This window comes from Salmo trutta, chromosome 7, assembly GCF_901001165.1.
Source record: "Salmo trutta chromosome 7, fSalTru1.1, whole genome shotgun sequence".
Lineage (NCBI taxonomy): Eukaryota > Metazoa > Chordata > Actinopteri > Salmoniformes > Salmonidae > Salmo > Salmo trutta.
In genome coordinates, this window is record NC_042963.1 from 52,590,320 (window position 1) to 52,603,418 (window position 13,099).

The 13,099-nt window shown below is 43.3% G+C and overlaps 1 protein-coding gene across 1 annotated transcript; it reads right to left on the reverse strand.

The window, feature by feature from the left end:
• Nucleotides 1-2,009: 2,009 nt before the first annotated feature.
• On the reverse strand, nucleotides 2,010-11,228 carry LOC115196633 (keratin, type I cytoskeletal 9). Its single transcript, XM_029757479.1, has 3 exons — nucleotides 10,587-11,228; nucleotides 9,616-9,987; nucleotides 2,010-2,024 (listed from the first exon to the last, which is right to left on the reverse strand). The coding sequence occupies exons 1-3, from the start codon at nucleotides 11,025-11,027 to the stop codon at nucleotides 2,010-2,012; spliced, it is 828 nt and encodes a 275-aa protein (XP_029613339.1). The 5' UTR covers nucleotides 11,028-11,228.
• Between the last annotated feature and the right edge of the window lie 1,871 nt (nucleotides 11,229-13,099).

The following is a 13,099-nucleotide window of genomic DNA, read 5'->3' on the forward strand; positions in this document are numbered from 1 at the left end:
CCATGAGACGTCTCTTATGTCACTCCGCACAGAACTATAGGAAATAGCTTGTGGTTAGTATCTGAGACCCAAGAAGCTGCATGATTGGAGAGATGCACAGAGGATCTGTTACCAATTGCATCAAACCAGTTAAAACTGGTCTATAGTGCCACACTGCTAGAAAAAAAGGGTTCCAAAGGGTTATTTGTCTGTCCCCGTAGGAGAGCCCTTTTTGGTTCTATGTACAACCCTTTTGGTTGCAGGTAGAACACTTTTTGGTTCTATGTAGAGCCCTTTGTGGAAAGGGTTATACATGGAACCCAAAAGGGTTTTACTTGGAACCCAAAAGGGTTTTACTTGGAACCCAAAAGGGTTTTACTTGGAACCCAAAAGGGTTTTACTTGGAACCCAAAAGGGTTATATAAAGGGTTCTCCTATGAGAATAGCCGGAGAACACTTTTAGGTTCTAAGAGTGTAGTCTGCAAAGTTAGCCTGCCGATCCACAGGTTACATTTCCCTTTCCTGCAGTCAAATGACCAAATCGCCGTCTAATGGCCTCATGGGTGGATTTATATTCATATTTTTCATAATTTAATAATTAATAAAATACAAAAATATTCTAAACTACCGTAAGAATTCAGGTGTTTCTATGTTATATTTCATCTATGATGTATTTACAGTAAGTATAATATTGGGATGCAAACTCAAAATTGAATACATTTCAACTGTATATCTGACATAACCATGTGTGTGAGGTACATACTTTTGTTTCAAAGCCGATTTGAACACTCTGTGTGACCCTGATTTAGCCCATTGCAGTAAAAGTACATGACCTACAGTATGAAGTAACATTAGTTGTTTCGTTGTGTTTCTTGTGTGCATTTCGCTACACCCGCAATAACATCTGCTAAATATGTGTATGTGACCAATAACATTTCATTTGATTGGATGCTTTTTAGGATTTATTTGAATTAAAAAAGGATTTTATTAAAAGTTTAAGTATTTATTTTATTTGAACTTTACCGAATTGGGTTGGATTGGCTTGGATTTGCTTATTAAACGTTTAAGTAGAATAAACTTTTGAATGATTGATCTATAGCCTGAAATGTTTCTGGATTATCACAGAGGTTAACAATAGGTATAGATGTTAGTGAAACCTTATAAATCCTAGTGAAAGGTGTAGGTGAGGGAAGATTTATACTGTTAGTTTGCTGAAAGGGTTTATATAGAAAAATGGATGTAAGTGGAATCGTTATTAACTACAGGAATTGAAGGATCCTGTGAAAATGAAATGGGCAATAATGGTTTCCCGGCTCTCAGGAATGAGGAAGCTAAGGGGGCGCTGTGATCTCTCCATGGGAGAGATGTTACCTTCTGACCATGTTGGTGCAGCAGCCTTTCTCTTCTTCTGTCTGTGACGACCCTCCTACTCTGTCTGCCGTATTCTCTCTCTTTGTTCTTGTTTCCTTATTAGGATGCCGGTGGGCGGAGTTGGAAGGGTCGTCAGCTAAATGGGAAGCACCTGGGCCCGGGTGTGTCCCAGGATAAAGAGACCTCTTCCCCAGTCATTGGTAAGACTCTCTCCACGCAGACACTTTGTTGATTTTTGGTTGTGTAGTTTTGTGGCTTTTTGGTTATTTGCTTTGGCACCTTTCAACACCCTGCATTATTACATTCAGGTATGCAAAACACTCACTTACACTACTGATTACACACACCATTGTTAATTACTTAGTTACTTTATTTAATAAATATATATTTTGATACTCCTTGTCTCCACGTTGTCTCCCTTTTGTTGCGAACTCTGAGCCGGTTCGTAACATGTCCAACAGTTGGAAGATGGACAGAAGAAGAGAGGCTGCGTGGGAACCATCAACATCTGCATGTTTTGCTACACCATTTTTTCTTCAACGCTGCTAAGGCTGATGAACAGAACAGAGGTGAGAAGGTGAGATGTGCCTAAACAGTTTCCTGTTGATGCCAGCTACACGGCTTCCTGAGTTTAACTTAAAAGCTTGCTTCGGGCAGGCTCACCACAAAAGCATCTGCAAAAGAGAAACGTATACAGATTGACACAGTCATATCATACTGTATGTAAAGTACATCCTGTTATTCAACCAGCACCTTGAAAAATATACACGGCTGTACTGTATACAAGGCCTCTACTTCTGCACAGCCGTATACAGAAGACCCTAACTCTCTCTAGCCCTGTTGGAGACCCTAACTCTCTCAAATGCCCTGTTGGATTCCCTAACTCTCAAATGCCCTGTTGGAGTCCCTAACTCTCAAATGCCCTGTTGGAGACCCTAACTCTCCCTAGCCCTGTTGGATTCCCTTACTCTCCCTAGCCCTGTTGGAGACCCTAACTCTCCCTAGCCCTGTTGGATTTCCTAACTCTCCCTAGCCCTGTTGGATTTCCTAACTCTCCCTAGCCCTGTTGGAGACCCTAACTCTCCCTAGCCCTGTTGGAGACCCTAACTCTCCCTAGCCCTGTTGGAGACCCTAACTCTCCCTAGCCCTGTTGGAGACCCTAACTCTCCCTAGCCCTGTTGGAGACCCTAACTCTCCCTAGCCCTGTTGGAGACCCTAACTCTCCCTAGCCCTGTTGGAGACCCTAACTCTCCCTAGCCCTGTTGGAGACCCTAACTCTCCCTAGCCCTGATGGTGACCCTAACTCTCCCTAGCCCTGATGGTGACCCTAACTCTCCCTTGCCCTGTTGGAGACCCTAACTCTCCCTATCCCTGTTGGAGACTACTCTCCATAGCCCTGCTGGAGACCCTATCTCTCCCTAGCCATGTTTAGACCTTAAAACCTGTTAGGGATAGGGGGCAGTATTTTCACGGCCGGATAAAAAACGTACCCAATTTAATCTGGTTATTACTCCTGCCCAGAAACTAGAATATGCATATAATTAGTAGATTTGGATAGAAAACAACCTACAGTTTCTAAAACTGTTTGAATGGTGTCTGTGAGTATAACAGAACTCATATGGCAGGCCAAAACCTGAGAAGATTCTATATGGGAAGTGCCCTGTCTGACCATTTCTTGGCCTTCTGTAGCCTCTTCATCGAAAATACAGGATCTCTGCTGTAACGTGACATTTTCTAAGGCTTTCATAGGCTCTCAGAAGGCGCCAGAACGTGGAATGATAACTCTGCAGTCCCTGGGCGAAAAACAGTAGGGGTTTTGGAGAGTGGTCCTGCTGAGAACAATGACACTGGCGCACGCGTGCATGTCATGACTCCATTTTCTACTTTCAGTGTTTGAACGGATACAACGTCTCCCGGTTGGAATATTATCGCTATTTTACGAGAAAAATCGCATAAAAATAGATTTTAAACAGCGTTTGACATGCTTCGAAGTACGGTAATGGAATATTTTGAATTTTTTTGTCACGATACGCGCCGGCGCGTCACCCTTCGGATAGTGTCTTGAACGCAAGAACAAAACGCAGCTATTTGGATATAACTATGGATTATTTGGAACCAAAACAACATTGGGTGTTGAAGTAGAAGTCCTGGGAGTGCATTCTGACGAAGAACAGCAAAGGTAATCAAATTTTTCTTATAGTAAATCTGAGTTTGGTGAGTGCCAAACTTGGTGGGTGTCAAAATAGCTAACTCTACCTAGCCCTGTTGGAGGCTATAACTCTCCATAGCCCTTTTTGAGACCCTAACTCCCCCTTGCCCTGTTGGAGACCCTACCTCTCCCTAGCCTTGTTGGAGACCTTAACTCTCCCCTATAACCCCTCCCTCCAGTCTCAACAGCCCCTCCCTCCCTCCTCTACAATCTCTCCCTGCAGCCTCTGCAGCCCCTTCCTCCAGTCTCTGCAGCCCCTCCCTGCAGCCTCTGCAGCCCCTCTCTGCAGCCCCTCCCTACAGTCTCTGCAGCCCCTCCCTACAGTCTCTGCAGCCCCTCCCTACAGTCTCTGCAGCCCCTCCCTACAGCCTCTGCAGCCCCTCCCTACAGCCTCTGCAGCCCCTCCCTACAGCCTCTGCAGCCCCTCTCTGCAGCCCCTCCCTACAGTCTCTACAGTCCCTCCCTCCAGCCTCTACAGTCCCTCCATCAGGATGCTCCATTACACACGGCAAGGGCCACTTAATTAACGACTGTGCAGCACACATCAAATTGTATAAGTCACATGCGCCAAATACTACAGGTGTAGACCTTACAGTGAAATGCTTACTTACAAGCCCCTAACAACAATGCAGTTTAAAAAATCTGAATAAGGAAAATAAATAAAAGACCTGCAGTAAAATAACAATATCAAGACTTTACAGAGGGTGTCAATGTGCAAGGGCACCGGTTAGTCAAGGTAATTGAGGTAATATGTACATGTTGGAGGAGTTATTAAAGTGACTATGCATAGATGATAACAGAGAGTAGCAGCAGCGTTAAATAGGGGTGGGGGGGGGGGTGGGCAATGCAAATAGTCTGGACAGCCATTTGATTAGCTGGTAAGGTGTCTTATGGCTTGGGTGTAGAAGCTATTTAGGAGCCTCTTGGACCTAGACTTGGCGCTCCAGTACCGCTTGCCGTGCAGTAGCAGAGAGAACAGTCTATGACAAGGGAGGCTGGGGTGTTTGACAATTTTTAGGGCCTTCCTCTGACACTGAGTAGTATAGAGGTCCTGGATGGCAGGAATCTTGGCCCCAGTGATGTACTGGGCCGTTCACACGATCCTCTGTAGTGCCTTGCGGTCGGAGGCCGAGCAGTTTCCATACCATGCAATGATGCAACCCGTCAGGATGCTCTCAATGGTGCAGCTGTAGAACCTTTTGAGGATCTGAGGACCCATGCCAAATCTTTTCAGTTGAGGGGGAACAGGTTTTGTCATGTCCTCTTCACGACTGTCTTGGTGTGCTTGGACCATGTTAGTTTGTTTGTGATGTGGACACCAAGGAACTTGAAGCTCTCAACCTGCTCCACTACAGCCCCGGCGATGAGAATGGGGGTGTGCTCGGTCCTCCTTTTCCTGTGTCCACAATCATCTCCTTTTTTTCTTGATCATGCTGAGGGAGAGGTTGTTGTCCTGGCACCACTTGGTCAGGTCGCTGACCTCCTCTCTATAGGCTGTCTTGTTGTTGTCAGTGATAAGGCTGTGTCATCGGCAAACTTAATGATGGTGTTAGAGTAGTGCCTGGCAGTACAGTCATGAGTGAACAGGGAGTACAGGAGGGGCATGAGCCAGCATCCCTGATGGGCCCCTGTGTTGAGGATTAGCGTGGCAGATGTGTTGTTACCTACCCTTACCACCTGGGGGTGCCCGTCAGGAAGTCCAGGATCCAGTTGCAGAGGGAGGTGTTTAGTCCCAAGGTCCTTAGCTTATTGATGAGCTTTTAGGGCACTATGGTGTTGAACTCTGAGCTGTAGTCTCACGTAGGTGTTCCTTTTGCCCAGGTGGGAAAGGGTAGAGTGGAGTGCAATAGAGACTGCATAATCTGTGGATCTGTTGGGGCGCTATGCAAATTGGAGTGGGTCTAGGGTTTCTGGGATAATGGTGTTGATGTGAGCCATGAGCAGCCTTTCAAAGCATTTCATGACGTGAGTGCTACGGGTCGGTAGTCATTTAGGCAGGTTATCTTAGTGTTTTTGGGCACAGGGACTATAGTGGTCTGCTTGAAACATGTTACTATTACAGACTTGGACAGGGAGAGGTTGAAAATGTCAGTGAAGACACTTGCCAGTTGGTCAGCGCTTGCACGCAGTACAGGTCCTGGTAATCTGTCTGTGAATGTTGACCTGTTTAAAGGTAGCAGCCCTTGTATTGAACTAAGGCATAAGGAAATTATTCAGTTGTGATTTTGGCAGAAGGCTTTTTTCCGGTGCTGATGTAAAAAGGGCTCTATAAATACATTTGATTGATTAATCTCCAGGAGAGTTGTGTTAAAATATTATTTGAAATCTTTCAAGTACTTTGAGCATTTGCTTTACCTGCCTGGAGTGCCAGATAATAATTTGGTGGGTGCCTGTTCTATTTTTTTTGTTGCATATCACAACTCCTCCTGAGACACCCTCAGAGAGTGGGGTTAAGGTCAGGCTCTGCCATTATCAACAGTGACCCCCCCAGGTGAGCAATTTGGGTTAAGTGCCTTGCTCAAGGGCGCATTGACACATTTTTCACCTAGTCTGCTCACAGATTCGAACAAGCTGAATCAAGCCCAGCTAAAGTAGTGTGAAATTATTTTGAACAGTATTTGAACCGATTTCTGCTCAGAGGAGGTGTGTTAACCAGACAGACAGTTTGACAGACAGGTGACTGACAGCTCTTTTATGTTCAGCGTTTCAACAAGATACGTCGCATTCAGATGACGTCAGCTGTTGGGCTGAGGGTGTGGTTAATAAAGCCCTGACTTAACGAATAGTAATGTGTGTGTGGGGGGGCCGCCCGTGTCCTACATATGTAATAATTGAACATTCCCATTCTTGCTTGGTGTTCTCTTAATCAGCAGAGTGGAGAGAAACCTAAAACAAAGCTATCAAACAGCACTTTGCTCCATCCTGAGCAATGACATATTACCATACCGGAAGGTACATTGTAATTGCTAATTGCAGAGAGAAGAGAATAAGTTGGACTTCACCATTCTCTTAGTACAACACTGCAAAGCATTCCTCGCTTAATTGAACCAATAGAATAATTTCAAAAGTGCAAATCCCGCCCACCTGGCAGTCCAGACAGGCTAAATCAAACACCACATGTATTTTCAAGATTTCAAATAGTATTTGAACTCAGGTCTGACCGTGGAACCATACTGGTCAGAGTTTCAACTTTAGCGCACTATCAGCGGGTCGCTCTCCTCTGGGTTGGCTTTAGCCCTGAGACACCCCTCCTTGTGACTCCTACCAATACACCCAGTATCTATAGCTGGTTCTCAGGTTAGGTTTCTTTATACCAGCCACTCGGGTCCCCAATAGACTAACTAACCAGATGCTGAAAAATTCTTAATTAATCAAGTCTATTTCAGAAACCTAGAGTAAAATGACATGCACTTGTATGAGTCTTTGATGAAACAGGGTTTCAGAACAATAAAGCAAGTTTATTCAAAATTCCAGAAACAGGCATAAAAAATTCCAGCTCCAATCAATCAATCAATCAATCAATCAATCAATCAATCAATCAATCAATCACAAATCAATATCACCAATCAATGACAGGCAAACATCAACAGCAAATTAAACTGATAGACCCCTGCAGCGCCCTTAACTAAACCCTTATTGGGATGCCAATACAATATTTTTTGACAATTAAAATTTTAGGAGAAGCAAAATATTTATTAAAAAGAAAAAACGGTTTCATACCTTCTACAACTTTATAAACAGTTCTTTTGGCTCCCTCTTCAGGATGATCAGTTCCTCAGATGGCGTCTAAAAACCTGAACAGCTACTTTAACACACTGCTATCAATGAGGTAACCTTCAGGATTCCTCCTAAAATGTTACTTTAACTGAGTATAATGAAAATCTAAATATGAGTATAATAAAAATCGAAATATATTTTAAACTAAAACGCTACAGAAAAAATCTTCCTCCAGCAGTCGACAGGTTCTTGTAGCTCAAAGAGAGTTCTGCGTTCTCCAAAATCATGCCTCTTTTATACCCTCCATTTTCTTTCTGCTAACTCACTGTGGCTAACACCTAACCCAATGATGCATCCAGTGGTGAACAAACACCTAATGGGGCCATCGTTCAAAAAGGTGCTTTTTCAGCCCCCTTAACTCCCACCTTTTTCTCACCTAACCAGTCTCACCTAACCGATTTAGGGATTTCCAAATCCAACTAACTCCCTTAACATACTTAATTACCTTTAACAGTCATTTTTAATCATGAACCTTCCTCACTCCACTCAATTCTAATCTTACTCCAACCAAACGTATTACCACCCCATTACATCTTTAACATCCACCAACTTAAACATTTCATCATTACAACATTTCATCAGTATAACATTTCATTATCAACATGGTCTAAGGTTCCTCTAAGCTTAACAAACATAGTCTATATGCATCGTACCTTAAAGCAAACAACATTATAACATTTCATTATTACCCTCCTATGGGCCCTAAACAACATTAAAAAACTGTTAACCATTTACTGCATTCCTCTAATGACCCTTGAATATCTTCCACTGTATATTTCCCCCTGTTTCCAACCTTTAACATTTCACATATTTAACCTTAATTCGTTATTTTAATACATTTCACTCCCAATTAATTTCGTTTTTTCTTTAATCAATGCCAACTCCCCCTCAATGTTCATTCTTCTTTGTGCTCTGTGTGTGAAAGTGAACCTTCTTCATGAGTGTTCGTGGGCATCTGCAAGTTGTGTCTCTAAAATGTCACAGAGAGCTGGTCCTTAACCTACTACTCTTGTCAGTAGCTTTCATTGATTGCAAAGGAAGCATTCCCTCAATGGCTGGTGGCTGATGATAATGTAGGACGACCGATGGCTGTAATGTAGCAGGGCCGTAGGAACCCAATTCAGATGAGTTTTTTCATCCATTTTCTGTTACTGTTCCATTACATTTTGGGGAGGTTGTATTGGCAACTGCAGGTCATGTGGAAAAAATCTTCATTTAGACTTTTGCATGATGGATCAGAATTCATTGGGAATCACATACAAATGTGTTACAAATCAGAACTCAACAGAGTGTGTTTTTGTTGTTGTTGCTGTTTACACATTGGGAAAAATATCAGATACTGTATGTACTGTATCAAATATGACAAATAATTGGCAAAAGATCAGAGTAGGTCTTCCTTTGTAAACTCAGCCATAGGGGCAGTTTCGTGGACACAGATTAACCTTAATCCTGGACTAAAAGCTTTTTCAATGGAGACTCACCATTAAACTTTATTTTTAGCCAAGGGCTAGGCTTCATCTGCGTGAGAAAACGCTCCTTAATCTCCACACTCAAAAATCAAAAGTTATAAATTGGTTACTTATCGATTGTGTAGAGAAGGAAAAAAGAAACACACCATTTTTACAAATGTTATTCATACAGTTATTTAACACGCATTGATCAATTTCTGGGCCTAACTTCTTCTTCAACGGCAGGTAGCCTAGTGGTTAGGGTGGAGGGGAGGCAGGGTAGCCTAGTGGTTAGGGTGGAGGGGAGGCAGGGTAGCCTAGTGGTTAGAGCGTTAGACTAATAACCAAAAGGTTGCAAGATCGAATCCCTGAGCTGACAAGGTAAAAATCTGTCGTTCTGCTCCTGTTCCTAGGCCGTCATTGAAAATAAGAATTTGTTCTTAACTGACTTGCCAAGTTAAATAAAGGTAAAATAAAAATTAATTCAACGGTAGATGCTAAGCGGGATACTTGGTACAGCCCAACCTAAACCCTAACCTGAATCCTTTTTAACTTGTCAGACTCCTGAAGCAAAGCATCTGCTTCTCCTTTTTCTTCTGATGCTCCTCCTCCTGCTTCTGATGCTCCTCCTCCTGCTTCTCCTACTGCTTCTGATGCTCCTCCTCCTGCTCCTCCTGCTTCTGATGCTCCTCCTCCTGCTCCTCCTGCTTCTGATGCTCCTCCTCCTGCTCCTCCTGCTTCTGATGCTCCTCCTCCTGCTTCTCCTACTGCTTCTGATGCTCCTCCTCCTGCTCCTCCTGCTTCTGATGCTCCTCCTCCTGCTTCTCCTACTGCTTCTGATGCTCCTCCTCCTGCTCCTCCTGCTTCTGATGCTCTTACTGCTTCTGATGCTCCTCCTCCTGCTTCTCCTACTGCTTCTGATGCTCCTCCTCCTGTTCCTCCTCTTGCGTCTGATGCCTGTCCTGCTCCTGCTGCTTGTCCTGCTTCTGCTGCTGCTCCTCCTCCTGCTGCTCCTCCTCGTCCGCCTCCTCCAACTTCTGATGCCTGTCCTGCTTCTGCTGTTTCTCCTCCTGCTGCTGCTGCTCCTCCTGCTGCTGCTGCTTGTTCTGCTCCTACATCCATGTAGGAGTTGATGAAGCATTGGATTCCCATGACTATCACTCCTAACACTCCTATGGCTGAGATAATACCCATAGCAATGATCTAAAACGAGAGGAATCATAAAAAACAGAAAACAGAATCAGTTTATGCAATACAACAACAACAGCAGCATTTTCATCACTGTAGTTTTTAAGAGGTTTGTTTCATGAAATCTCATGAAAGAACAATTCCACCTCCCAGATGTTAAAGGGGTAATCTGGGATTGGAACATCCATTTTTGGATTTAAATGAATCATATAAAGACATTTATTATTGAAGAATATAACTTAGAAATGTCTCACGAGTTTAATTCAACTGTCCTACCCCATCAGAACCAAAACCATACGCTTTTTTTTTTACTACATTGTTTGTAAACAATGGCATTTTAAGCAAACACTGTATACTTTCAAAACAAGGTTGAAACTGTACAAATGTATCTTACATCTTTGTATATCTCAGTCTTTGTATTTCTATCTCTGTCTATGAATTTGAAAGTGGTTCCACTTTTCTGTTTACCAAACCAGGTGGTGGGACTGGGGTGACCGCTTTGTGGTTTTTTTGAATCCCGGATTGAAATAAACTCATAAGGCATTTGTACGTTGTTTTCTTCAAAAATCAATTGCTAAATATCATTAATGTAAAAGATTGGTCTGGTTTCTCACCTGAGATTTGAGTTTCTGATTATGGAAATTCTGATCGTTATCTGTCTCTTTTTGCGTACACATTTTCTTAGGAGACTTTTCATTAAGAATGACATCTGTTTCATTCCAGTTTGTCTTTGCACAAGCAAAGTACCTGCCATCGAAGAACAGTATGACCAACCACATCAAGGGAGGGATGAGGCTTGAAAACAACACCTTAAGCTTTCCTTGGTTCCAACTAGGTCCTTGTACTTTTACCATCACTATGAATGTTAGAATTGTAGGAACGATAAAGATTGCTAATATAAACCAAGTTTTGGTTGTAGGATCGCAGGGACAGATAAACTCCATCTCCAGAATCTTCTCCAAGCCCAGAAGGCAGACGCTACAAGCCGCACTAGACACAAAGCTGTCCGGGAACATTCCCTTCGATTCTTTGACCCATTGTCGTATCGCCTGCATTCTAAATGCAAAATAAAAATAGAAATGTTTGGTTAAAAAATCTGATGTGTTCACAGAATAATTTTCTGTTAAAAGGTTTTCTCTGTGAGCAGAGTCTTATCAGACTACATCAAAAGACAAATGCCCCGGATTCACCTGTCTGCTTTCACAAGGAAGCAAAATTACTGAACAACTACAGTTTCCCTTTAGCTTTATGCCTAAAGAAGACAACCCATGAGACACCTCTTATGTGATTCAGCGCAGAACTAAAGGAAACAGCTTGTGGTTAGTGTCTATGAGACCCAAGAAGCTGTACGATTGGAGAGAAGCACAGACGATCTGTTGCGAGTTGTATCAAACTATATAAGACTGGTCTGTAGTGCTGACTACCAACAGGCTAAATTTGCATTAAGACCTGTGTTACAATAGTTGTTTCTTGTATGCTTTTTATGATGTATTCTAATAAATAGGGAATTGATTAAAAGTTGAAGTACAATGAACATTTGATCTGCACCGAATTTGGTAAAATTTTCCTGAAATGTTTATGGGTTACTTTTTGAACCGCAGAGGTCAGCAACAGATATACCGTACATGTAATTAAAGCCTTATAAATCCTAGTGAAATGTGTAGGCGAGGGAAGATTTATACCGTTAATTTGCTGAAATGGTTTATAATGAAAAGTTGATAGATGTAGGTGGAATTTTTTACTACAGGAAAGAACCTGTGAAAATGAAATGGGTAATAATGGTTTCCCGGCTCTCAGGAATGAGGAAGCTAAGGGGGCGCTGTGATCTCTCCATGGGAGAGATGTTACCTTCTGACCATGTTGGTGCAACAGTTGGAAGATGGACAGAAGAAGAGAGGCTGCGTGGGAACCATCAACATCTGCATGTTTTGCTACACCATTTTTTCTTCAACCCTGCTAAGGCTGATGAACAGAACAGAGGTGAGAAGGTGAGATGTGGCTAAACAGCTTCCTGTTGATGCCAGCTACACAGCTCCCTGAGTTTAACTTTAAAGCTTGCTTCGGGCAGGCTCACCACAAAAGCATCTGCAAAAGAGAAATGTCTACAGTTTTTTCACAGTCAAATCATTAATGTACTGTATTTATAGAGTCTATTGTTCCACAACCAGCACCTTGAAAAAGATGCACAGCTGTATACAAGACCTCTACTTCTTTATGCACAGCCATATACAGAAGTCTGAAGTTATGAATTTTGAATCGTACAATATCATGAGTAGGACTGGATATCCCAACACGTTCTATTTGTTGGTCAGTAATCTCTATTATCTGTCTCCAACTCTCCCTAGTCCTGTTGGAAACTCTAGCCCTGTTTGAGGCAATAACTCTCCCTAGTCCTATTGGAAACTCTAGCCCTGTTGGAAACTTTAACTCTCCCTAGTCCTGATGGAGACCCTAACTCTCCCTAGTCCTGTTGGATTCCCTAACTCTCCCTAGTCATGTTGGAGATTCTAACCCTCCCTATCCCTGTTGGAGGCTCTATCCTCTTTCTGCTCATTCTGTACTCCCTCAACAGCTCCACCTTGGCCTTGTCAGTTATTCAGTGAAGCTTAGAGGTTTTTCTTGGTTAGTCAACAGGACAGGTCACTTGCCATGAGGTGACAGGGACATTTTACATTACATTTAAGTCATTTAGCAGACGCTCTTATCCAGAGCGACTTACATTTCATATTTTTTTTTCTTTCTCTTCCGTACTGGTCCCCCGTGGGAATCGAACCCACAACCCTGGCGTTGCAAACACCATGCTCTACCAACTGAGCCACACGGGACCCTGCGCTGCGGTGTGTTTGTGTGTGTGTGACTGGGCTGCATCAAAGGGGAAAGCCAATTTGGCAGGTCCCATAATTACAAGAGTAATAAGCTGCTGCTTGGCTCCCTACAGCCTCCACAACCCCTCCTTCCAACCTCTACAACCCCTCCCTCCAGGCTCTACAGCCCCTCCCTCCAACCTCTACAGCCCCTCCCTCCAACCTCTACAACCCCTCCTTCCAACCTCTACAACCCCTCCCTCCAGCCTCTACAGCCCCTCCCTCCAGCCTCTACAACCCCTCCCTCCAGCCTCTACAACCCC